The sequence below is a fragment of the Muntiacus reevesi genome, chromosome 2, assembly GCF_963930625.1.
Source record: "Muntiacus reevesi chromosome 2, mMunRee1.1, whole genome shotgun sequence".
Lineage (NCBI taxonomy): Eukaryota > Metazoa > Chordata > Mammalia > Artiodactyla > Cervidae > Muntiacus > Muntiacus reevesi.
This window is the reverse complement of record NC_089250.1, coordinates 131,596,706-131,622,851: the sequence shown is the minus strand read 5'-3', so window position 1 is coordinate 131,622,851 and position 26,146 is coordinate 131,596,706. Positions and strand designations below refer to the sequence as shown.

Here is a 26,146-nt window from a genome sequence, read left to right as displayed (position 1 = left end):
TTTTGCTAGAATTCAGCTGTGAAGCCATCTGGTCCTGGGCTTTTGTTTGCTGGAAGATTTCTGATTACAGTTTCGATTTCCTTGCTTGTGATGGGTCTGTTAAGATCTTCTATTTCTTTCTGGTTCAGTTTTGAAAAGTTATACTTTTCTAAGAATTTGTCCATTTCTTCCAAGTTGTCCATTTTATTGGCACAGAGCAGCTGCTGGTAGTAGTCTCTTATGATCCTTTGTATTTCAGTGTTGTCTGTTGTGATCTCTCCATTCTCATTTCTAATTTTGTTAATTTGGTTCTTCTCCCTTTGTTTCTTAATGAGTCTTGCTAATGGTTTGTCAGTTTTGTTTATTTTTTCAAAAACACAACTTTTAGCTTTGTTGATTTTTGCTATGGTCTCTTTAGTTTCTTTTGCATTTATTTCTGCCCTAATTTTAAAAATTTCTTTCCTTCTACTAACCCTGGGGTTCTTCATTTCTTCCTTCTCTAGTTGCTTTAGGTGTAAAGTTAGGTTATTTATTTGACTTTTTTCTTGTTTCTTGAGGTAAGCCTGTAATGCTGTGAACCTTACCCTTAGCACTGCTTTTACAGTGTCCCATAGGTTTTGGGTTGTTGTGTTTTCATTTTCATTCATTTCTATGCATATTTTGATTTCTTTTTTGATTTCTTCTATGATTTGTTGGTTATTCAGAAGTGTGTTATTTAGCCTCCATATGTTTGAATTTTTAATAATTTTTTTCCCTGTAAGAAGAAAATAATTTTTTTCTTACTGCACTGTGGTCAGAAAAGATGACTGGAATGATTTCTATTTTTTTGAATTTACCAAGGCTAGATTGATGGCCCAGGATGTGATCTATTCTAGAGAAGGTTCCATGTGCGCTTGAGAAAAAGGTGAAGTTGATTGTTTTGGGGTGAAATGTCCCATAGACATCAATTAGGTCTAGCTGGTCCATTGTGTCATTTAATGTTTGTGTTTCCTTGTTAATTTTCTGTTTAGTTGATCTATCCATAGCTGTGAGTGGGGTATTAAAGTCTCCCACTATTATTGTGTTACTATTAATTTCCTCTTTCATACTCGTTAGCATTTGCCTTCCATATTGCGGTGCTCCTATGTTGGGTGCGTATATATTTATAATTGTTATATCTTCTTCTTGGATTGATCCTTTGATCATTATGTAGTGTCCTTCTTTGTCTCTTTTGACAGCCTTTATTTGAAAGTCTATTTTATCTGATATGAGTATTGCGACTTCTGCTTTCTTTTGGTTTCCGTTTGCGTGAAATATTTTTTTCCAGTCCTTCACTTTCAGTCTGTATGTGTCCCTTGTTTTGAGATGGGTCTCTTGTAGACAGCATATATAGGGGTCTTGTTTTTGTATCCATTCAGCCAGTCTTTGTCTTTTGGTTGGGGCATTCAGCCCATTTACATTTAAGGTAATTATTAATAGGTGTGGTCTCGTTGCCATTTACTTTGTTGTTTTGGGTTCACGTTTATACAGCCTTTCTGTGTTTCCTGTCTAGAGAAGATCCTTTAGCATTTGTTGAAGAGCTGGTTTGGTGGTGCTGAATTCTCTCAGCTTTTGCTTGTCTGTAAAGCTTTTGAATTCTCCTTCATGTCTGAATGAGATCCTTGCTGGGTACAGTAATCTAGGTTTTAGGTTATTCTCTTTCATTACTTGAAGTATGTCCTGCCATTCCCTTCTGGCCTGAAGGGTTTCTATTGATAGATCAGCTGTTATCCTTATGGGAATCCCTTTGTGTGTTATTTGATGTTTCTCCCTTGCTGTTTTTAATATTTGTTCTTTGTGTTTGATCTTTGTTAATTTGATTAATATGTGTCTTGGGGTGTTTCACCTTGGGTTTATCCTGTTTGGAACTCTCTGGATTTCTTGGACTTGGGTGGCTATTTCCTTCCCCATTTTAGGGAAGTTTTCAGTTATTATCTCCTTGAGTATTTTCTCATGGCCTTTCGTTTTGTCTTCTTCTGGGACTCCTATGATTCGAATGTTGGGGCGTTTCACATTGTCCCAGAGGTCCCTGAGGTTGTCCTCATTTCTTTTGATTCTTTTTTCTTTTTTCCTCTCCGCTTCATTTATTTCCACCATTTTATCTTCTACCTCACTTATCCTATCTTCTGTCTCCATTATTCTACTCTTGGTTCCTTCCAGAGTGTTTTTGATCTCATTTACTGCATTATTCATTTTTAATTGACTCTTTTTTATTTCTTCTAGGTCCTTATTAAACATTTCTTGCATCTTCTCAATCTTTGTCTCCAGGATATTTATCTGTAACTCCATTTTGTTTTCAAGATTTTGGATCATTTTTATTATCATTATTCTAAATTCCTTTTCAGGTATATTCCCTATCTCCTCTTTTGTTTGACTTGGTGGGCATTTTTCATGCTCCTTTACCTGTTGGGTATTTCTCTGCCTTTTCATCTTGTTTAGATTGCTGTGTCTGGAGTGGGCTTTCTGTATTCTGGAGGTCTGTGGTTCCTTTTTATTGTGGAGGTTTCTCCCAGTGGGTGGGGTTGGACAAATGGCTTGTCAAGGTTTCCTGGTTGGGGAATCTTGCGTCAGTGTTCTGGTGTGTGGAACTAGATTTCTTCTCTCTGGAGTGCAATGGAGTGCCCAGTAATGAGTTTTGAGATGGGTCTATGTGTTAGGTGTGCCTTTGGGCAGCCTGTATGTTGACACTCAGGGCTATGTTCCTGCGTTGCTGGAGAATTTGCGTGTTATGTCTTGCTCTGAAACTTACTGGCTCTTGGGTGGTGGTTGGTTTCAGTGTAGGTATGGAGGCTTTTGGATGGTCTCTTATTACTTAATGTTCCCTGTAGTCAGGAGTTTTCACGTGTTCTCAGATTTTGGGCTTAAGTCTCCTGCCTCTGGATTTCAGTTTTATTCTTCCAGTAGTCTCAAGACTTCTCCAACTATACAGCACTGATAATAAAACTTCTAGATTAATGGTGAAAAGATTCTCCACTGTGAGGGCCACCCAGAGAGGTTCACAGAGTTACATGAAAAAGAGGAGAGGGAGGAGGGAGATAGAGATGAGCAGGAGGAGAAAAAGGGGGACTCAAGAGGAGAGAGACAGATCTACGCAGTTCTCTGTTCCCACAGTGTTCTCCGTAGCCCAGACATCCACAAAGATTCACAGAATTGGATTGGGAAGAGAAGGGGAAAGGAGGAAATAGAGGTGTTCTGAGGTAGAAAATGGAGAGTCAAAAGTGGGAGAGAGTAATCAACACACTCCTGAATAAAAATGGGAACTGAATATTGGATTCTTAAATGTCCAAAATTTATATCACATACTGAAAAGCAAAGATTAAAAATCTAGAGTAGAGGTTAGACTCTTAAAAATACAATATTAAAAACAAAAACAAAAACACAAAAAATTTTTAGAAATATAAAGTTCAGTTTAAAAATAGGGCTTCTCTCTCTTTTTTTTTTGCAAAGTTATAGTGAAATGAAAATGAAAATTAAGAAGTAGTAGAGGAGTAATAGAGGACTTTAAAAGAAAATAAGAAAAAAAATAAAAAAAAATTTTTTTTCCTAATTAAAAAAATCATACAAATATATGAAAATGAAAGTTAAGGAGTAATGGGAGAGTAATAGGGAATTTTAAAAGAAAATAAAAGAGCAAAAATAGAGAAAAGAAAAAACTTTTTTTTTCTTTTAACTAAAAAAAAAATAGGTAATAATATATCTAGGAATTTCTCTGGAGCTGTTGTGGTCAGTGTGGGTTTGGTTCAATTTCAGATAGCTCCTCATTCCAGCTTACACTTTTCCATATCTATAGGTTCCTTCCTTTGTAGTTGGTGTTACCTACAGGGATTTTAATCTGTTGCACCAGTCCCTTCTGAAGCGGTTCCCTTTGTTTATTTGGCTTCTGTTTGCTGGTCTCTTCAGTGTCTATTTTCTGCTCTGACACAGGCGGTCGGAGGTGGTCTCTTGTTTAGGTTTGCTGGTTCAGTCCTGCTGCAGGGGAGGGAGGGGCGCTGCAGGCAGATCTCGCTGTGTGTGGGGAGCACTCACAGTGTTCCGGCCACACTGGGTCTGCCCAGCTCACGGGTGTGTGCTCTCCCTTGTCTATGCTGCTCATGCTCCCGGCTGCTCTATATGGAGCGTGCCCTACGTTGTGTGCAGTTCCAGTTTTCGGGTACTCCACAAAAGCACGGACTCGGTTGCGCCTGCGTTTTGTGCCTTCCCTGGCTGAGCAGCTCAGGCAGCCAGGAGCTTGACGGGCACACTCTCCCTGGGTGCGTGCGCCTTCTCCCCTCCGCGGTCCCAGCCCCAATCCCTGCCCACCCAGGTCGGGTGTGTGCGCCTTGTGTTTAGCTGCGACCCTCCCTGCGGATGTCGACCATCCAGAATCTCAGGAAGTCTGGTTAGAAACTGGAGGCCTGTTGCAGTTTGGTAGGGGTTGCCATCTCTGGGGGAGTTTGCCCCTTTCCCCTACCCTCTGCCTCCTGCCTCCGGTGGGGATGGGCTGGTCCGCAGCCGGCTAGCTCTCTGGACTTGCTCCGTCCCTTTGTTCTGCGAACAGCCGGCAGTGTGTTCCAGCCAGTTAATATTCTCTCTCTCTCTTTTGCTATCCCACAGTTTAAGTTGCTATTTCACAAAAGCTCCCTCCGATTGCCCTCAGGGCACTCAGACCCGGTCCTTACCCTAAGCAATGCCGCCTGCTCCTCTCCTTTCCGCCCCCACTTGCTGGTGGCGGATGCGGGCGTCTGGGGTACTTTTCTGCTGGGAGTTGCTATTGGGCACGTAATCTGTGGGTTTTATTTATTTTTCATCCCAGTTAGGTTGCCCTCCGAGATTTGAAAACTTCCCCCCAGACCCGCCAGTGCGAGGGTTTCCTGGTGTTTGGAAACTTCCTCTATTAAGACTCCTTTCCCGGGACAGGTCTCCGTCCCTAGCTCTTTTGTCTCTCTTTTTATCTTTTATATTTTGTCCTACCTCCTTTCGAAGACAATGGGCTGCTTTTCTGGGCGCCTGATGTCCTCAGCCAGCGATCAGAAGTTGTTTTGTGAAGTTTGCTCAGTGTTCAGTTGTTCTTTCAATGAACTTGTAGGGGAGAAAGTGGTCTCCCCGTCCTATTCCTCCGCCATCTTGGCTCCTCCCCCAAGAGGCTTTTTAGTTTCTCCACTTTCTGCCATGAGGGTGGTGTCATCTGCATATCTGAGGTTATTGATATTTCTCCCGGCAATCTTGATTTCAGCTTGTGCTTCTTTCAGCCCAGCATTTCTCATGATGTACTCTGCATACAAGTTAAATAAGCAGGGTGACAGTATACAGCCTTGACGTACTCCTTTTCCTATTTGGAACCAGTCTATTGTTCCATGTCCAGTTCTAACTGTTCAATTTATTAGACTTTACAAATACTGTAGTTCTTAGAAGCTGAAAATTTGTGGCAATTCTGGGTTGAAGAAGTCTGTCAGCATCATTTTCCAAGATCATTTGCTCACTTCATGTTTGTGTCATGTTTTGGTAATTCTCACAATTTTTTGAACTTTCTGTATTTGTTACGTGTTTTGTGGCCAGTGATCTTTGATGTTACCACTAGCTGAAGGCTCAGATGATAGTTAACATTTTTAGCAATAGTGTTTTTTAATTAAGGCCTGTTTTTAGACTTAATGCTATTGCACACTTAATGGACTACAGTATAGTGTAAATGTAACTTTTTATGCACTGAAAACCTAAAAATTAGTGAAATTGACTGAACTGGAATATTCTCTTTATTGCGGTGGCTTTTAAACTATGGTGTGAGAGAAGACTCTTGAGAGTCCCTCGGACCGCAAGGAGATCCAACCAGTCCATCCTGAAGGAGATCAGTCCTGGGTGTTCATTGGAAGGACTGATGCTGAAGCTGAAACTCCAATACTTTGGCCACCTCATGCAAAGGGTTGCCTCATTGGAAAAGACCCTGATGGGAGGGATTGGGGGCAGGAGGAGAAGGGGACGACAGAGGATGCGATGGCTGGATGGCATCACCGACTCGATGGGCATGAGTTTGAGTAAACTCCAGGAGTTTGTGATGGACAGGGAGGCCTGGCTTGCTGCGATTCATGGGGTCTCAAAGAGTCAGACACAACTGAGCGACTGAACTGAACTGAATTGAACCCGAAATATCCCCAAGGTCTGTCTGTAATCACAGCCAACTCCTGGTGTTGCCAGTATTCACTCCCCTGGACCAAATTCTGAATAACAAGGGAACAGTTATTTAATAATTCCAATTTAGGTTGTTTCCAGTTTGTTGGTTTTATAAATGCTGTTTTTCAGAAAGGTTTTCTTCCTTTCCGGATCGTTTCTTGGAGGTAGATTCCTAGAAGAGTTAAGCACTGACTCACACACAAGTCTTGGCTGTTTGGATTGCTGGTCAACATTGATGATTATTTTTGCAGAGGATTTTTGCCAGTTGTAATAAATATATTACTCCCCAGGTTGATGACGAGCAAATTGAGGATGAGAATGGTTCGGCTGCCCAGGATCAAACACCTGATGGGTAGAAGAGCCATGATTTTAGCGCAGCCTGTTGGCTTCAGAAGCCACTCTGCCTGTTCCTGTCTGCATGCATGCTGGCTGGCTGGCTGCTGCAGTCACCACATTCCTTCCCTCCTCTTAAAGGAGCCTGTTTGAGAAGATCAGTGACATCGCCTGTGCTCCACCATTGGCTCTTTACTTAGCTTCCCTAATTCGATATAGGAAAGAATGAGCTCCTCTTAATGTTAATTTTTATTTCTATTTGTTTGATAGAGACAGGGGCTTCAGCTGGTCACATCCTCTGTCCTTTGATAAATTTTGGTTCCTAAATGGTCTTATTTACTTGATTTATATGTGCTGTGTACATGATAAAGACGTTAACTTGTTTCTGTTCCAGTTGTTTTATAATTTGTCTTACAGTTTATTTGCTTTTCTAAAGCATAATTAAACATTTTAATGTAGCTATAATCATCCATTTTGTTTTCCTGTTGCCCTCTGAGCTTAAGAGATTTCCCCCTTGCAGAGGCTTGACAATCACAGATAGATATTTTTAAAAAGAAAGCATACATAGGGATATTAAGGGTACTTGTAAGAAATGCAGCAATTTGGGGCTGTTTTTCCTCAAGGCCATATTTACTTCATAATCTCTCCCTCTTTTCCTACTCATACAGTTTCCCCACAGACGTTTTCCTGTGAAAATGGGAAGGCTGATTTTGAGGGGTGGGTGGTGCTCAAGGATATAATTTATAGTTTTCAGAACACAGAGGGAGTTTGGGAAGGGCAATTTGAAATAATGTAAAATGAAGAATTCCCTAAGCCTTTTTTTACCATAATTTTCTACTGTATATTATCCATTTTTATGACAAAACTAGACAAAGCTTTCAACATAAAACTTTCAGAAAATTTTTATCATGTTTTTACACACACACAATCTAAGAAGCAAAATTGTTTTACACTACTTATTATGGAAAACAGTAGTCCTCAACCCTCACCCTAACCCTATTCCTCTATTCCAATCCACTTTCCTACTTTCTTGCAGCTCTGTTTAAGTGAATCTCATGGTATTAATGTTTACCTTCATTTCCCTTTTTACAAGATTTTTTGTGTATGTGCTTATCCTCAGGTGTCTAAGTGACAGGGCAATGGTGTTTCTTTATCATTTCTAATACAAGCAGTTACCCACTTCCTGCTGGTGAGGGTCAGGATTTAGAGTCCTGTAACTCTGCACCCCCACATCCACCAGCTTGCATGCATTCAGTGCCTTTTCCTTACCTTCTTTCCCTCCCCAACCAGCCCACTACCAGAGTTAATGCTTCTTACCTTATCTCCCCAGTGTAGTTTTCTGTCTTTGATTTAACTGAATATTCAGTACTTACATTATTACAGTTTTGTAAATGCTATTCATAGCCTAGTCATATACTTTCCTATAATTACTTTTCCTTTTCAACACAATATTTTGTTTCCTACAGAGTTGGTAATTGCCTTGCTTTTTGTTCTGTTAGTTTTCTGTGTACTTACTCCTCCCATCCCCAACCCACGTTATGACTCAGTCCAGCCACAGGATTGGGTGTCCTGTTAGGGAGGGCTCTCTCTCTAGGCCGGAGCTCTCAGTCCTCCCTTTCTTTGCATCCTAGCAAATCCCATTTCTTCTTTTTTCTGTTTACTCCTTTGCTTTGTAGAGTGTATATTCTGTAATTTCCTGCAAGAAGAGTCATAGGTGGTAAACCTTTTGAAATCTTATATATGTGAAATAGCTTTAGTTTATCTATCCTTGATCTATTCTTTAAGTTTATGCTCAGTTAATAATGGGGCTTTGCTGGTGACTCAGTCGCTAAGGAATCTGCCTACAGGGCAGGAGATGAGGGTTTGATCCCTGGGTCAGAAAGACCCCCTGGAGAAGGGAAATGGCAACCTACTCCAGGCTTCTTGCCTGGGGGATCCCGTGGATTCCTGGCAGGCTGGCAGGCTGCAGGCTACAGTATATGGGGTGGCAAAAGAGCTGGACATGACTTAGCAACCACCACCACCACCACAGTTAATAATATGACTGAGTATAGAATTCTAAGTTGAAAATCATTTTCCCTCAGAATTTGGAGGCATTTTTCTGAAACCTTTTCTTTTCTATTACTGCTTTTGAAAAAGCCTGATTCTTGATCTTTCGTGTGAAGCTTGTTTTTGATCTCTGGCTGCTTTATGGTCTCTTGTTAACCCCAAGTTTCTGAAGTTCCTAACACAGCTGAGTTTAGCTGTGTAATCTGTTTGCTTCTATTGAGCTGGGCTTTCATTGATCCCTTGCAGTTTAGAAATCCATTTCCTCTATGTGATATGTTCAATATGATGTCCTTAACTAGAAATCTTGATCAGTTTTTAAAAGGGAAATTATAATGAAACATGCTTCCCAGAGCCTGAAATATTATCATTTAAATGTCAAAAGGGGATTATGGTCATTAAATTGGCTAACCAGAATTTAAGAGAGTGCTGACAAACGTAGAATACAGACAGTCAATATTTCATTTGCCAGAGCAAATAAGTTGTTCTTGCCATTGATTGCTCTAGTATCCAGTCTTTCAGAGAAAGATTTTATTTATAAACTTTTATTAAAAGGAAAAGCATACACTTCTATTTTTCTGGGCTACAAAATCACTGCAGGTGGTGACTGCAGCCATGAAATTAAAAGACGCTTACTCCTTGGAAGGAAAGTTATGACCAACCTAGACAGCATATTAAAAAGCAGAGACATTACTTTGCCAACAAAGGTCCTCCTAGTCAAGGCTGTGGTTTTTCTAGTGGTCACGTATGGATGTGAGAGTTAGACTATAAAGAAAGTTGAGCACCAAAGAACTGATGTGTTTGAACTGTGGTATTGGAGAAGTCCCTTGGACTGCAAGGAGATCCAACCAGTGCATCCTAAAGATCAGTCCTGAGTGTTCTTTGGAAGGACTGATGTTGAAGCTGAAACTCCAATACTTAAGTCAGCTCTTCTCATCAGGTGGCTAATTTGAAAAGACCCTGATGCTGGGAAAGATTGAAGGCAGGAGGAGAAGGGCATGACAGAGGAATGAGATGGTTGGATGGCATCACCAACTCAATGGACATGAGTTTGGGTAAACTCATGGGAGTTATTGATGGAGAGGGAGGCCTGGTGTGCTATGGTCCATGGGGTTGCAAAGAATCGGACACGACTGAGCAACTGAACTGCACTACCCATGTAATTTCAGAAGGTTGAAAGTACATTCTACTCAGTCCCTAGCTTTAGTTTGGTCCCCTAAAATCACATACCCCCTAAAATTCACTTATTTGATTTTCCAGTCTCCAGCTGCTTTAGCTATTAAGTCAGCAGAACATTTATCCTCTAGGCCAAGGGTCCCCAACCTCTGCGATCTAGTGCCTGATGATCTGAGGTGGAGCTGATGTAATATAATAGAAATAACATGCACAATAAATGTAATGTGCTTGAATTATCCTGATACCATCCCCGGTCCTGGGAAAAATTGTCTTCCGTGAAATTGGTCCCTGGCGCCAAAATGGTTGGGGACTGATGCCCTAAGCCAAGTGTGTGAAATAGATCTTTGAATTTTTCTCAGAGTTTTCCCCCCAAATGTCAGTTAAGGTAGTAAATCAGTCAGTGTTTATCAGTGTAAAGAAAAATATTTAGTAACTAACCATGACATGGTTGGATGGCATCACTAACTCAATGGACGTGAGTTTGAGCAGGCTTCAGGAGTTGATGATGGACAGGGAAGCCTGGTGTGCTACAGCCCATGGGGTCGTGAAGTGGGACACTACTAAGCAACTGAACTGAACCATCTGCTAACACTTGCTGTAATAAGAGCTCACATCTAAGGAGAGCTCTGAAGCTGCACGCTTCACCTCTAGGCCCACAGTCTTCCGGGGGCCATCAGAACAGCAGTGAACGTTGAGCAGGCACACCTCATTAGGGGGCGTGGGGGGTTTTACACATCCTAATGTAAATTTGTAAAGGAAAAACACTCCAGTGTCTCCTGTAGTCTCAAATCCCCTGCTGAATACTTCTATAACTAGATGTATGTGTTTTTATCTCCAAACAAGCAAGCGTCTCTCTTTAAGTCCATTTTGGCACTGTCTACCTGGAAATAGCGTCAGATCCCACAGGTTAAAGGCTCAGTCTCACACCAAATGCCTTCCCTTCCCCAACCCCCACCCCCCGACTTCAGAATGCTAATTGCTGGTTCAGATTGTTACCTGTACTGCTTATCAGCTAGCTGTAAATTGGAGGTTCCTATGACCCCCTCCTTGGAGTTGGTTAATTTTGTAGAGCTTCTCACAGAACTCAGGAAAACATTTTACTTACCAGTTGAGCAGTTTTATTATAAAAGAGTATAACTTAGGACCAATTACATGGAAGAGACATGTAGGGTAAGGTATATGGGAAGGAGAGTGTACTGCACTCCCCACATCTTCACATGTTCACCAGCCTAGAAACTCTCCAAACCCCATCCTTTTAGATGTCTGTGGAGGCTTCATTATATAGCCATGGTTGATTAAATCACCGGCCGTTGGTGATTCACTCAGCCCCCAGCATCTTTCCCCTCCTTGGAGGTGGGAGGAGGTGGGAATGAAATTCTAACCCTCTGGTCACCTGGTTGGTTCTCCTGGCAATCACCCCCTATCTTTCGGGACTTTCCAAAAGTCACTTTAAACTCAGGAACATGAACCCAGGTGTGATTGAAAGGGGCTTTTATGAATAACAAAAGACTCCTTTGACTTCCCAGGTGGGACTGGTGGTAAAGAACCCACCTGCCAATGCAGGAGACATAAGAGGTGCAGGTTTAATCCCTGGGTCAGGAAGATCCTCTGGAGGAAGGCATGGCAACCCGCTCCAGTATTCTTGCCTGGAGAATTCCATGGACAGAGAAGCCTGGCGAGCCGTAGTTCACAGGGTTGCAGAGAGTTGGACGTGACTAACGTGACTGAGCACGCACGCAGACACCGTTATCTCGTCTCTCTTAGGAAGTTGCAAAGGTTGTAGGAGCTCTATGCCAGGAACAGGGACAAAGACCAAATATATATTTCTTACTATAACTCACAGCATGATAAAACTGAATTCTGAACACAAGTTGTAATCATGGCGTACTTGTATGTGGGTTAGTAATGAGCCTGATTTCCTCTTCTCCCACCAGCTTTTTGGAGACTGGGAAGCCCAGCTGCGGAGGATAATGAAGCTCATCGCTGGCGGCGGCCTGTCCATCACAGGCTCCCACAACATGTGCGGGGACTACCTGTACAGTGGCCACACGGTCATGCTCACACTCACCTACCTGTTCATCAAAGAGTGTAAGTCTGGAGCGGCCTTCTGTGAGAATTTCCTCACCTGCCGTTTGCCACGGTTTCTGGAAAGTCCACAGGAGCAAGATGGGATCTCGGGAGGGCAGCCCCTCGTCTCACTAGCGTGCTCACACCCAGCAGGCACCCAGGGAAATACATGTCACAAGTACCTGTACTTCTCGGGGAAAGTGTCTCGTTTCCTTAGCTGTCAGCTGTGGTATCCGGGTGTTTTATGACTGCTGGAAGGAGCCAGAAGGGAGGAGACAAAATTCCAGGCCTGGCTGGATGATGGTAGATGTTGTGTTCACTTGGCAGCCATTTTTCAGGCACTGGGTGCTGTACCATCTGCTCTAAAGAAGCGCATGGGGATTGGTGGTGTGTCTTCCCTCAGACAAGCTCTGGTCTCAGGGAAACTAAATGACGCAGATATTAAATGGGGTATTTCTGTAAAAAATGTACTTAAAATATTTTATTATGAAACATACAAAAAATAATATTACAGGTACCCCTGTATGCTGCTCAGATTCAATATAAGTATTTGTCATAGCTGTTTCAGATGACCCTTGTCAAAGCAAAGGAAATATATACTAATATATATTTCTTGTTATTAATATATATTAATATAAATAATTATAATAAGTATTGTTAATATATAATAATAACATATTAATATATATCTAAAGTTTTTCATTCCTTCCCCCTCCCGTTTTCCTCTGTTATTTCTCAGGTGTGTTTTAGTCCTTTCTCTACTTGTAGAAAATTCCATTGTCCTCGATATTCTACCGTTAGAAATAGTCTCAGTGAGCTTTATCTGGGCAGTTCCCATGAAGAGCAACAAGAGAAACCAGGCTGTGGGTATCACAGAGGAGGGATACCCTTTGCATTCTGGAGGTATTTGAGAGCCTGTGGCACCTGTTGGAACATCAGTGTGGTTGGAATTCAGGGAGGTGGTAATAATGAGAATTGAAAAGTGAACTGGTGAGTAGGAACCAGATTGTGAAACATGCCTTGAGACACAATAAGGAGTCTGAATTTGCATTCTGACAGACATGAGGTGCCCATTGAGAGGTTGTAACCACTGGGCGGTGTCATCTGACTTGTCCTTTAGAGAGGGAGAACCCACTCCTGTAATGACTCACAGGATGGATTGGAGAGGGCAGAACAGGAGTCGAGTTGGCAGGCTGGCTGCCGCTATAGTCCAGGAAAAAGATGGGAGTGGCCCAAGCTCTCAGGGAGTGGCCCAAGCTATCAGGATGACATTGGTGTGGAGAGAAGTGGGGGAAACTGGGAGAAACCCACAAAAAGGAGCCTGCAGGTAACAGGATTGATTGTGGGGGTGCAGGGGACAGGTGATGGACTGAAGGGTGAAAGCCCAATTTTGGTCTTAAAAAAACTGGGATGGGGAACACAGGAAGAGAAGAGAAGACGTACTTCGGGGCACTGAGTGAGAAGAGAGACCGCAGGTGCTCTGCTTGTTCTTAGTAAATGACCAGATAGAGTGGATTCGAGCAGTGTCTGTTCAGAACTGTCAGGGCCTGATCTGGCCCTGGCACTGGAGTGTAACTGGGCATGGGAAACGGGCACAGAACAGGCCTAACGTCAGCAGCCCTGGGAGCCAGCAGCTGCTGCTGGTTGGTCCCTGAAATACTTCAATGGGGTTAAGCTTTATTCTTGAAGATGAGACTGTAAACCAAGTTGGATGACGTGGGTCACAAACCGATTCTGAATCCTTGTGCTATCACTTACTTGCTCTGTGACCTTGGGAAAAACCTCCGATGTCTATAAGTCTTAGTTTCCTTATCCTTAGAATCAGGTACTGATAGCTCCTTCATGGCTTTCCCAGTGGCTCAGCAGATAAAAAAATCTACCTGCCAGTTCAGGAGACACAGGTTCAGTCCCTGGGTCCAGAAGATCCCCTGGAGGGGGAAATGGCAACCCACTCCAGTATTCTTGCCTGAGAAATCCCATGGACAGAGGAGCCTGGCGGGCTACGTCCATGGGGTTCCAAAGAGTCAGACGACGAAACAGCTAAGTCACACACACAACGCCTTCATCAGTGAGGGAGAGGTTGTGAAAATTAAAGCAGATGGCATATGGGGACACTAACAGAGGAGCTGGGAGTGTGAACAGCAGCTGCTCTTTGTTGTTGTATTGTTATGGTATCAAATACAACTCTTCCTGGAAAGGGAACATGGAGCCCTGTACACACACTAAGACCTCTGCCCCAACCCCTGACCATGCCATTAAACCTGCAAACATCCCTCCCTTCACCGTCTCTGCTGCTAATCCTGCTTTATCTTAAATTCAGAGCATTTAACACCTTCTAACATAGAGTATAGGTTACTTGATTATAATTATTATTTATTGTCTCTTTTCATTGCTGGGAAGCGATCTCCCCACAAAGGCAGGCTGTTTGCCTGTGACCTTAGTTGATCCCAAGATCTAGTGACTAGATCTTGTCCTGGCTACATTGTAGATGCTTAATAAATAGTGGGTAAATGAATGACTGATACTTGGACCCCCTGAGGATCCTATAAAAGGCTAAACTGTCTTCCCCAGGGTGAGGAGGGTAGATCACATTCAGACAACATTTTTGCCTAACGTATCAGATCCTCTGAAGCCCATTCATGGAGAGTACATGGTAGAAGGGCCTACACCAGTAGAGATTTTGAATCTCCCATCAAGTGACTTCCCAGATACTGTCCTGTCCTTGGGAGTGGACCTGGGCTAGAATTCCTGGTCACTTGGATTCTCTTATTTGTATTTGAGAAATGGACACCTCAAAGACTTTAAAAGTAGCATATGGTTGCAGAGCTGGGAAAACAAATAGAGTGGTTGTATCAATTATAGTTGTCTAGTCTGTGTATGAGGATCCATAGACCAAAAGGTATTGATTTTTGTACAGAGCATTAACCCCATATTATTTCCAGGTAAATTTAATTATCAATAGGCAGTTTTGTTTTTAATGGAGTGTGATGCATTAACCTGTCCTTGTTTGTCCTTTGAAACTGTATTTATATTATATGGGTCAAGTAATAACCACATATAAATTACTGTGGCTAATAAAATCACTTGATGAAATAAGCTGCTTCCCTTCTAACCTTGGTTACGTGGACGCCAAAGCCCTTGGATTTGCCACCCTAAGCTATCTGTTTTCAGAAGGAAAGATCCAAGGTAATTGGATTCAGAATGAATAGTTGAGGCGTGGTTGGGTGTCCTTCATCATACTTGACTAATAGTACTCTTCTTGCAAATTTCTCCTTTGCAGATTCCCCTCGACGACTGTGGTGGTACCACTGGATCTGCTGGCTTCTCAGCGTGGTGGGAATCTTCTGTATTCTCTTAGCGCATGACCACTACACTGTGGACGTGGTGGTGGCATACTACATCACCACAAGACTCTTCTGGTGGTACCACACTATGGCCAATCAGCAAGTGAGTTTTTCTCCTCCTTTGGTGTTAACTCCTAATGCTCTTGACTAGCTGTTGCTGGTGTGGCAACAGGGGGCGTCAACTGAGACTATATTTTGTCTCCTGATCCACTTCTGAATCAAAGCTGAACCAGAAATGTGTTTCTGTAATGACATAGGAGATGGCATCCTTCTAAAACAAGTATCACATTCTCATCATCCCTGAAAAATACTTTTTTAAGCTGTGCCCACCTCTTGCTTGATCTTGCATTCCTACCTTGTTTTCCATCTTGGGCCCCTCACCAGCTTAATACTTAACATTTAATTAAGTCTTTCCATTTTCATCATAGGAGAGTAACTAAAGCACTAATTGAAGTATTTATTTATACACAAGAGACTTAAGTAAGCCACACGTTTTCCATGTACTCCTGGCATTGGAGTTGTTTGTTTCTCTGCTAGAGAAACAGGTGTGGTCTGGTTTGCAGTTGGTTACAGAGTGTAGAATGGTGGTGTGCGTGTGAACCTGAGGCTATAAAGGTGATCAGGGGCTGGATCTGGGGGCCTTTGTGGATTTCAATATGGAAAATATTTGAACCTAAAGTGAAAAATTATGAGAATCATGTGTATATTCCTATCAGGGCTGAAATAATCAGTTGTTCTTCCTGACTCGGTTTTCTCTTTCTGTGTTCTCTTAGGTGCTAAAAGAAGCTTCCCAGATGAACCTCCTGGCCAGAGTGTGGTGGTACAGGCCATTTCAGTACTTTGAAAAGAATGTCCAAGGAATTGTACCTCGATCTTACCATTGGCCCTTCCCCTGGCCGGTAATCCACCTTGGTAGGCAAGTTAAATACAGCCGACTGGTAAATGACACCTAACAACTCTACATGGTGGAGAAAAGAGGAACTGTCCGAAGTGCTAAGAACTCCATGAGAGAAGATGCCATAAAATAAACAACACCCCTAATCCTATTATCTTTCAACAATTACCTTGACTTAACCTATTGAGTTACCTGGTCAGCACTGTGATCTTTTTTTCTCTCCAAAGGACCTACGTTGGACAACAATAAAGAAAACTCAACCTATCATACACTGTACACATTTCCTGTTCATAAGTTTGGGATTTACATAATCTGCGACCACCATGTTCCTTTGTATATGATGCAACAGCATAAATGTAAGCTTTTATATCATCAGTTCTGGTCTTTCCAGTTACATCTGGAAATAAAGCGTATTATTTTCTTGGGAAAACATACTTTTCATATCTCTTGCCCCAAAGATTGGGCTGTAAGCCATTTTCTAGCAAATGTCTCTATGAAGGTTTCTTAAGTACCTGAATGGGGTTCGATTCTGAAATCTTTCTACCTGTTGCACCGATATTCAAATAAAAATGACAGACACAGGAAGGTTTGGTAACTTTGGGTTTTGTAAAAATCAGCAGAGACAGTGTGTCAAAAAGTGCAAAAAAAAAAAAAAAAGATTCTGTTATAAAGTGATTTTCTAAGTATTTCCTAACTTTATTTTTCAAAATGATGTTATGAAAACCAAATTTAAAGATTTTTACATGTCAGAGAACAGAGAGTTAAAATTTAAAAATGCTTCTTGGGAGAGAAATTTGTCTATGTTTCTAGTGCCTTTCTTGTCTTGATTGTATGGTCAGTAGGCAATCTTCAATGTTTTTATTTAAAATAAATATTCCATGAAAATATAAATGTATGTATACACTACTAAATTTTGCATTTATAGCTAAATTCAATCAGAAGACTGTTTATGGTTCTCAAACTGCTATGAATTAAAGAATGGGGAAATTAATTGGAAAGTCAGAGCCTGTTCCCATATTGTGAGCAGGTGGCGATGACTTGTACCACTTCAGTTATTTTACCATCTATTTGGTAGTTCGATTTTAACTATACAATGAAACAGCCATGAATACTTTGTTTTTAAAAAGAGAGTTTTGAAAATGATCACTTAACTAAAACTTGAAAGCTATAAATTAGTTCTCCATACTCTCATGACAATTTTGTTGGTGAACAACAAAAAAGAGATCTATTTCTTTAAAATATATTTGTGCAGGAACTGCATGTAGTTCTAAGTTTTACTCCTAACAGAAGTATGTTTGGGGAAGTATTCTATTCTATACTTGCCAATGTGGAGAACAAAATAGTTTTTTAAGGATGAAGAAGTATATATATCCATTCTGTATTTTATGTGCAGCAGAATTATCTTCCGTAGGGTTTTTTGTGTATTCACAAGGTGATATTTGTATTGTAAAACAATAATGGTGAAGGAAATAAAAAGGCTTTTAAAATTTTGTTTGTTTTAAATCTTTGTAAAGTTATTATTCCAGAGAGTATACTGATTATCTTAACAGCTTACCTAGATCATAAATTAATCAAGATGCACTTTTTAATAAAAACTGATACTTAAAAAATGTCTGCTCTTTCTAATGTGTTCACATTCTTCACGAGTCAGAAATGAAATCCTTGAAGCAAGATATAGAAACAAGTTTTGGCATTTCCTCACTGAGTTTGTTTGAGAGACGGCCTTTATAATCATGTTTACCCTTGAGATTCCTTGAAATGTACTCTAAACTTCAGTATAACCTCTACAGACAGCATGTATTTTTAAAAGCATAAGAAAAGACTCACAGCTAAGTTCAAATTGCAGACCACTGTTTACCAATAATTTTCAATTCTCCAGTTCTCAATCAAGTCACTTACTTCCCCCCCATAACTGAAAGTAATATAAGTTTTTCAGTTTAGATGGAAAGGGAAAGTAAATTCCAAAATGAGAAATACAGTCATAGTACTTTGAGAATCAGTGGTAAGAAAAACTTTTTAAAGAGGAAAAAAATATGTTATTCTTGATGTGGGAAAAAAATGAGGATGTTAACAGTGGAAACCTGTTCATGTGAAGGGAAGCTGTTGTCTTAACCTGGGAGGCTACAGCTGTAATACTAGAAAGATTTTCTGCGTGGGACCAGATGCCGTATTTTAAAAAGGTAAGTAACTTGAATGATGAAAATGAATTCTTGACATATGCTAAAAACAGCATTTTTTCCCCTAAATCAAAAGTTATATTTAAAAAAATCATTACTTTAAGTTTACCTACTACATTTGTACCAAGAAGTTCCCTTAATGGTTGTACCTCATGCCTGGTTGTGTAGAATCATGAATTGACATATCTTGTGGCTCTCAAGTTTGCAACTTCCAGGTAGAAAAAGAGAAATCTTATGTTCTGGAGAATTGTGCTACACTTGATAATGACTGCCAGAATGAGGACATGTGCTTTTCTGTGCTTTAGTTTAATAAGCCAGAGCCCTAGACCATAGCTTCTTTATCTAGCACTCTAAGAGTTAGGCAATTCTCAAGCGTTATCTTGTTAACCCTTACATCACCACAAGGTTCCTTATTAACCCCATTTTATGGAGGTTGATTTAAGTATGTTTAATAACTTTCCCAAGGGCATGCAACTGATAATAATATGATTGAAGTTCAAGTTTTCACCCACTCCTCGACACCCTCTCCACCCACATACTGTGAGCTTTCATAAATTCTTCAGCAAGAGTCCACAGTGAGAGAAATCTGACTGGTGGTCAAGCTAAGCAGAGTGACTTACTGTGAACCAAGTACCAGGAAGTTCACACCATGAGGTAGAGAGATTCATTTTGCCAGTTTCTGATTGTTGTATTTGTTTTATTTGTATCCCAAGCAAAAACCAAAGTTGATAAATATGACAAGTATCTCAAAATTATAAATATTGCGTAAAACGAGAGCGCCTACTAGCTTTTTAAAGTTTTTATTAGAGTATAGTTGATTTACAGTGTTGTTTCAGCTGTATCATAAAGTGAATCAGTTTTACATGTATCCACTCTATTTTAGATTCTTTTCCCATATAGGTCCTTATATAGAGCCTATGGAGTAGAGTTGCCTGTGGAATACAGTAAGTCCTTATTAGCTACCTATCTTATATCTGTATATGTCAATCCCAATCTCCCAGTTTCTCTCTCTCCTCTCTCCTCTGGTAACCATAAGTTTGTTTTTTCGACATCTGTGACTGTTTCTGTTTTGTAAGTTCATTTGTGCCAGTTTTTTAGATTCCACGTATAAGCAATATCATCTATTTGTCTTCCTCTGACTTCCTTCACTCCATATGACAATCTCTAGGCCCATCCATGTTGCTACAAATGCCATTATTTCATTCTTTTTTATGGGTGAGTAGTATTCCATTGTATATATGAACCATATTCTTTATCCATTCCTCTGTCCTCTGTGGATGATAATTTAGGTAGCTTCTGTGTCTTAGCATTGTAAATAGTGTTACTGTGAATGCTGGGGTGCGTGTATCTTTTTGAATTATGGTTTTCTCCAGATATATGCCCAGGAGTGGGATTGTTGGATGATATGGTAGTTCTGTATTTAGTTTTTTAAGGAACCCCCATACTGATCTCCTTAGTGGTTGTACCAATTTACATCCCACCAACAGTGTAGGAGGGTTCCCTTTTTTTCATACCCTCTCTAATATTTATTGTTTGTAGATTTTTTTTGATGATGGCCTTTCTGACCTACTTGAAGTGATACCTCATTGTAGTTTTGATTTGCATTTCTCTAATAATTAATGGTGTTGAGCACTTTTCATGTGCTTTTTGGCCAGCCATATGTCTTCTTTGGAGAAATGTCTATTTAGATCTTTTGCCCATTTTTTGAGTGAAGGTTTTTTTGTTTTGTTTTGTTTGAGCTGCGTGAGCTGTTTGAGATTAATCCCTTGTTGGTTGCTTTGTTTGTAAATATTTTCTCTCATTCTGTGGGTTGTCTTTTCATTTTGTTTATGGTTTCCTTTGCTGTGTAAAAACTTTTAATTAGGTCTCATTTGTTTGCTTTTATTTTCATTATAGTAGGAAGTGGTTTCAAAAAGATGTGCTATGATTTATGTCAAAGAATCTGCTTTTACTTTCCTCTAAGAGTTTTATAGTGTCTGACCTTACATCTAGGTTTTTAATCCATTTTGAGTTGGTTTTTGTGCGTGGTGTTAGAGAATATTCTAATTTCATCCTTTTACATGTAACTGTCCAGTTTTCCCAGCACCACTTACTGAAAAGACTTGTCTTTTCTCCATTGTATGTTCTTGCCTCCTTTGTCAGCCTGCTAACACTAATTTGACCACCACTATACAAAAAGTCAGGTTTTCAATTAATTGGGAAATGGGATGTGCTCCAAGGAGCCCTTCATATTGACAGACTTTTTCTCTTTTTGGTGGGGAAACTCATTTTGAGCAAATCAAAGCTGCTGTCTTGAAATTCTGCTTATCAGCACCTTCACATTCTTGTCTGTCTGCTGGCCCAGACAGAAATAAGCAGAAACTTAAACAATGCCTGCCTTCAGAGGGCCCAGACTCCAGCTCCCACAGGAGGGCAGAGATGGGCATGATGAGTGAGAGCTGGACTCAGAGTGAGGGGAAGTGACAGGGAAGAAGGCTGGAGTTGGGCCCCAGAGGATGTAGAGGGTTCAAAGAGTGGCTGAGGCGGCAGCGTTCCAGCAAGGCACAGAAGGACGTTTCGAATGGCTCTGGTTTGCTCTTGGTGAGAAGAATGAAGTGAGGATTTATGTGAGAGTTCCTATTTATCAAGTGTTTCAGAAATCCTGTTAATTCTTGAGCCCTGATGTGGCACAGTGGTATGGTTTAGCATCAAATGATGGAGAAAATACACGCTTATGAATTAGAAACGTCCTCAAGAGGATTTGTGGTTTATTAATCACAATAGCACATATGGACTGTTTGGTCAATGGAAATAGTATTTATAAGAGCCATTATTCCGTTAACACATCAAGGTTTTTGTGTGTAAAGATTTGAGGATCTCTTGAGACTTCTTGGGGAAAGCTTACCCCAGAGATTATAAGGTTATAAAGAGTTCAGTGAAATAGGCAGAGTCCTTTTTTTTTTTTTTTCTCCAAAGTTTAGCAACAACAAAAAAAAGGAGTGCAGATCCAGAGGCCTATGTAACCTCCAGTATCATGGTTTTCTGTGTCAAAGGTGTGTGGCTACAGGGAGCAGGAATGGCATTTCAGGTGAGGACAAAGAAAGGCTCCAACACCCAAGAAGAACCAACCCAGAGTCCCCTCTTAACCCCATGGTGACCCAGAACCACACAAATGTAGATGTTTTGTTCTTAGGTGTACACACATTAGGGCTATTTTCGTTTTGTTTGAGAACTGACCCCTTTATTAATTTTTTTTGAGCTTTTTATTTTGTATTGGGGTGCAGCTGATGGGCAATGTTGTTGTAGTTCCAGGTGAACAGTGAAGGGACTCAGCCATACATATACAGGTATCCATTCTCCCCCCAAGGCCTTCCCATCCAGGCTGCCACATCACATTGAGTAGAGTTTCATATGCCATAGAGTAAGTCCTTGTTGGTTATCCATTGTAAGTATGGCAGTTTGTACATGTCTATCCCAAACTCCCTAACTAACCCTTCCCCCTGGCAACTATAAGTTTGTTTTCTAAGTCTGCGAGTCTCTTTCTGTTTTGTGAATTCATTTGTGTCATTTCTTTTTTAGATTCCACTTAGAAGGGATGTCATACGGTGTTTCTCCTTCTCTGACTGGTTTCACTCAGTATGACACTCGGTTCATCCATGTTGCTGCAGATGGCATTGTTTCATTCTTTTTAATGACTGAGTAATATTCCATTGTATATATGTACCACATCTTTTTTATCCATTCCTCTGTCAGTGGACATTAAAGTTGCTTCCATGTCTTGGCTGTTGTAAACAGTGCTGCAAAGAATATTGGTCACCCCTTTGTTATATCATCTGTCATCTCTCTCTTTATTTGTTCAGTCTCCCAGTCATGTCCAAGTCTTTGTGACCCCATGGACTGCAGCATGCCAGACCTCCTTGTGCCTCACCATCTCCCGGAGTTTGCCCAGTTCATGTCCATTGCATAGGTGATGCCATCCAGCCATCTTTTTATTCCTGATCATTTTTGTTGTTGTGAAGTCTGTTTTGTCTGAAATGAAGATAATTTAAGATAACTGAGCTTTATTTTGACTAGTGTTTGCATGGTAGATCTTTCTCCACCCCTTGATCTTTAGACTCTTTGACTCTATGTTTAAAGTGGATTTCTTATAGACAGTTTATGATTGTTTTAAATGTATTTTGAATCTCTGCCTTTTAATTAGTGTATTTAGATCTTTCACATTTAAACTATAATGTATATGTATTTGAATTGATATCTACCAAGTTCTACTTTTTATATTTGTACAGTATTTTCTGTTTAGTCAGTAGCTTCTCATTTCTTTTGATGAGTACCCTTTTTTAGTTTGAACTAATACAAGTTCTAAATGTTTTTAATCTGGTAACCCAACACGTTTTCCCTGTGTGAGTAGGAAATAGCAAGGGTTTTTTTTTTTTTTTATCTCTTTAGATATCCCAATCCATATTATTTCCAGCAAAAACTTCAACCATGATATCACACTTGCCTTTATTTCCCAACTAGAGCTGTGTCCAATTCCTCTCTCTTGAATAACAGTCTTAGATGCACTAGTTCTTAGACATAGGAAGGCGCATTCAAATATAAACCAAGGGAGCTTCCTAAAAGGACATGAATCATTTAGGTCATTTGTTAGAGTAATCTAATCTAGAGACATCCTGATTTTAACAGTCTGCTGTAGTTGATGGGCATGAGTATGAGTAAACTGCAGGAGTTGGTGATGGACAGGAAGGCCTGGCATGCTGCGATTCATGGGGTTGCAAAGAGTTGGACACAACTGAGCGACCGAACTGAACTGAACTGTAGTCATACTTTCTCTAGAAACCCTTAATGTGACCATCTACTTTTGTGCCATTTTGGAATAAAAACCATGCAACCATGGACTCAGAAAACCATCGTGGATTGTGTAGGTACCTACTTGTTTGTGGAAAGCGAAAAAACCTTGTGGGGCAGGAGTAGAGGAAAATAACAGGTTCAAAGGAAATGCTTTCTCTTTGGGAAGTAAACTAAGCACTTCTTTCTGTTTAAATTTGTATTAGGTACTTGATAAAGGCATGGTAGTTGAAAGGGTCAATGAATGAATGTCTCCATTTTTTTATGAATAATGGGAGTAATTTTCTAGGGCGGGAGAAAAACTCAAAGAGAAAATAGGGTGTATCCTTAGGGGTATGAACTCAGATATGTTCAAATCCCATCTCTGAAAGTTGATAGGCACTATATGCCTTGACCAATTTTTTCTGAGCCTGTTTCATCCCTTATAAAATAGAGACGATTTTACTTATGTTGTGATGTAATGTGGGGCAGTTTGCAGCATGCATTCAAGTTAAGTGCTCTTTAACAACCACTGTCATTCTAGAGAGGAAAATGAGAGAGATGAAGGCCCTGTGGAGCCAAGAAAGAAGTCCCAGTCAAGGAAAAGACTGGCCCCAGCCACAGAGAGACTGAGACACCGAGAAAAACCAAGTCCACACTCAGCCTTTATTGGAACTTCCGAGTGAGTATACATAATCAGTCATCTGAACCTACCTGCTTAGTCACTCAGTTGTGTCTGACTCTGAGACCCCCATGGACTGTAGCCCGCCAGGCTCTTCTGTCCATGGGGGTTCTCCAGGCAAGAATACTAGAGTGGGTTGCCATTCTCTTCTCTAGGGAATCTTCCCCACCCAGGGATCAGACTTGGGTCTTCTGTACTGGCAGTCAAATTCTTTACTGATGAGCAACCAGGGAAGCCCTTACATCTTACTGTTTTTGGTAAAATACTTGCCCCAGAATTTTGTATGTCTGATGTGCGTGCACAATGGTTGTTAGAAGAATTGGTTGACACTGAAGCAGTGTGACCTAGTCTTCTTTGGGGATGAGCCAGGGCAGCAATGAATAAAAACATGGATGGCTACCATGATTTGTTGGCACTTAAGAGTCTGCTCACTAGGCCAGCTCTGTGCTGTCACATGGAAGAACTGGTATTTGTCTGAATTGTTTTCTGCTAATACTATTTATCAGCCTGAGAGAGGAGAAAAAAAGATGGTTTCAGCCAAAGCAGTTTATCTTTTATGCATTCTCTTTTATGTAATGAAGAGCCTGGGACTGTGGAAAGGCAAGTATTGGGATTCCCATTGGGATGTGTAGCAAAAACTTCCTGATACTTTAGGATGGTGGTTCAACTGGGGGAAAAAGTCATTTTGGAAAATGCATGATCTGACTAAAAATGTTTGTTTTGAAGTCATCTCTGAAATCATTGGCCTTTAGGGGTTTTGTCTGTTTCTTTTTTTTCTTTTTGGCTTTGCATTTTAAGAGGCCACAGTCAAATCACTGCCGCACTTGATAATGTATTCACTACACACCTTAATGGCCGAGAGACTTTTGACCTCTGGCTGGTGCTTGGCTGTGACTGAGGCCCCTGACGGGGGTAAGAAGTGAGAAAACAGGAGTGTTTGCAGCATAAACTTCCTTTTTACAGCAGGCAACATTACAAACTGTTTCAATGACCCTTGCAGGCTCCCTACCAGAGGCGGGCAGATGAAGCTGCAGGCGGTTGCTAGCTCCGCTTCTCCACAGGCTCCAGGGATGAACATGTAAAAGCAAATGGCTTGAAAGGAATTGTGTCCAATTAGTGCTCCTGGCACATGTGTGCTTTGGAAGCATTGCTGGCCCTGGATTCTGGAGCGCGTTCCTGAGCTCGTGAGCTGACACTGGGTGATTCCATAGAGCTCATGTTCCTGTTCACTCAGCTTGCAGTGGACACTCAGAGCCCTGGGGCCAAGGGGCTGCCTAATGAGATTTCCCCTGGGGCTTCTGTTTCCTGAGCCCGGAGGGAAGCTGCTGCAGGAGGCAGAGGAATTGAAGCCAGGAATAGAGCTGGAAGGTCTTGTTCTTGTACAATCCTCTGCACCAATTGCACCCAACACACAGCAAAAGTTGTTGTTGGGGGTGTGGGGTGGTGATATGGTTCTTTGGGAGAGAAAATGTCATTGCATTCAGCACATATAACCTCCACATGCTATTAACATTCACACAAGTCTGAATTCAAACAAAGTCACCAAAATTAGATGGGAAGGTAGCAGAAATGTCACTTTAACACATGGCGAGTATGGAGAACTGTGACAATTTGGCTTCCCGTAGATCTGCGCTATCAAAACTGGCTTAATTTCTCAAGATGTTCAGAGCTTAATCACCAATTAAAATCAGTAACGACAATGAATTTGCTTGGACCCTAGGAAATCCATTTTCTTCTTGAGAATGAAAGGAGTCTGAATCCAGGTCTTTTTCATTTGACAAAAATGATGAGGAACGGATGGCAATCTTCCTATTGCTGAAAGGAGGTCAGAGCGGGAAAGGCAGCCAAGCTCACTAGAAAGACCTGCTGGTTTCTGTTCTGATTTAGAGCAGCTTGTATCATATGCCCAGGACTGAAGGCAGATGAGCTGGTGGAAGTGGGGCTGAGGCCTCGGGGATGAAAGGCGGATGGTGGTCCCTGGAGGGCAAGGGGCCTTTGGGGACCAGAGAGCACAGTGTTCTCTGTTTCCCAGTTCTCCCTTCCCTTGCAGTTTGGTTTCGATGTTGGAGAAAATCTAAGGTACAAAATACACACAGGCACACACACACATGTATAGAAATTTCAGCATTCATATCAGTGTATTTAAGACTCGAATAAATCTTCCCTTTAAAGAAATCTTAAATTTCATTAATATTTTCCAAATTTATCTGGCGTTGAAATCCTTTTCATTATAAACTCATTCCTTGCTAATGTTTTATTATGGAAAAATGTAAGTGTACACTAAATTGAGGAGAATTTCACATGAAGAACCCCTGGAGGCAACACCTAGTTTCTACCATATTTTTTTTAACTTGCTGTAACACATACCGATCCATTTGTCTACCTTTTTATCTGTCAGTTACTCTTATCTTTACAAATTCATTTGAAAGTCAATTGCTGACATCAGTTTACTGCTGCCTAAATACTTTGGCATTCATTAATC

General features: G+C 40.9%; 1 protein-coding gene across 6 annotated transcripts in view; it reads left to right on the top strand.

Annotated features, from left to right (window-relative positions):
- Positions 1-17,493, top strand: part of SGMS1 (sphingomyelin synthase 1) — a 313,874-nt gene extending 296,381 nt beyond the window's left edge. For all 6 annotated transcript variants that reach the window (XM_065922844.1, XM_065922841.1, XM_065922842.1 and 3 more), the window contains 3 exons: positions 11,631-11,784; positions 15,044-15,210; positions 15,881-17,493. In XM_065922844.1, coding sequence (XP_065778916.1) covers positions 11,631-11,784; positions 15,044-15,210; positions 15,881-16,060 — 501 coding nt within the window. In that variant the 3' untranslated portion in view covers positions 16,061-17,493. The remainder of the gene's footprint in view (positions 1-11,630; positions 11,785-15,043; positions 15,211-15,880) is intronic.
- The last annotated feature ends 8,653 nt before the right edge of the window (positions 17,494-26,146 follow it).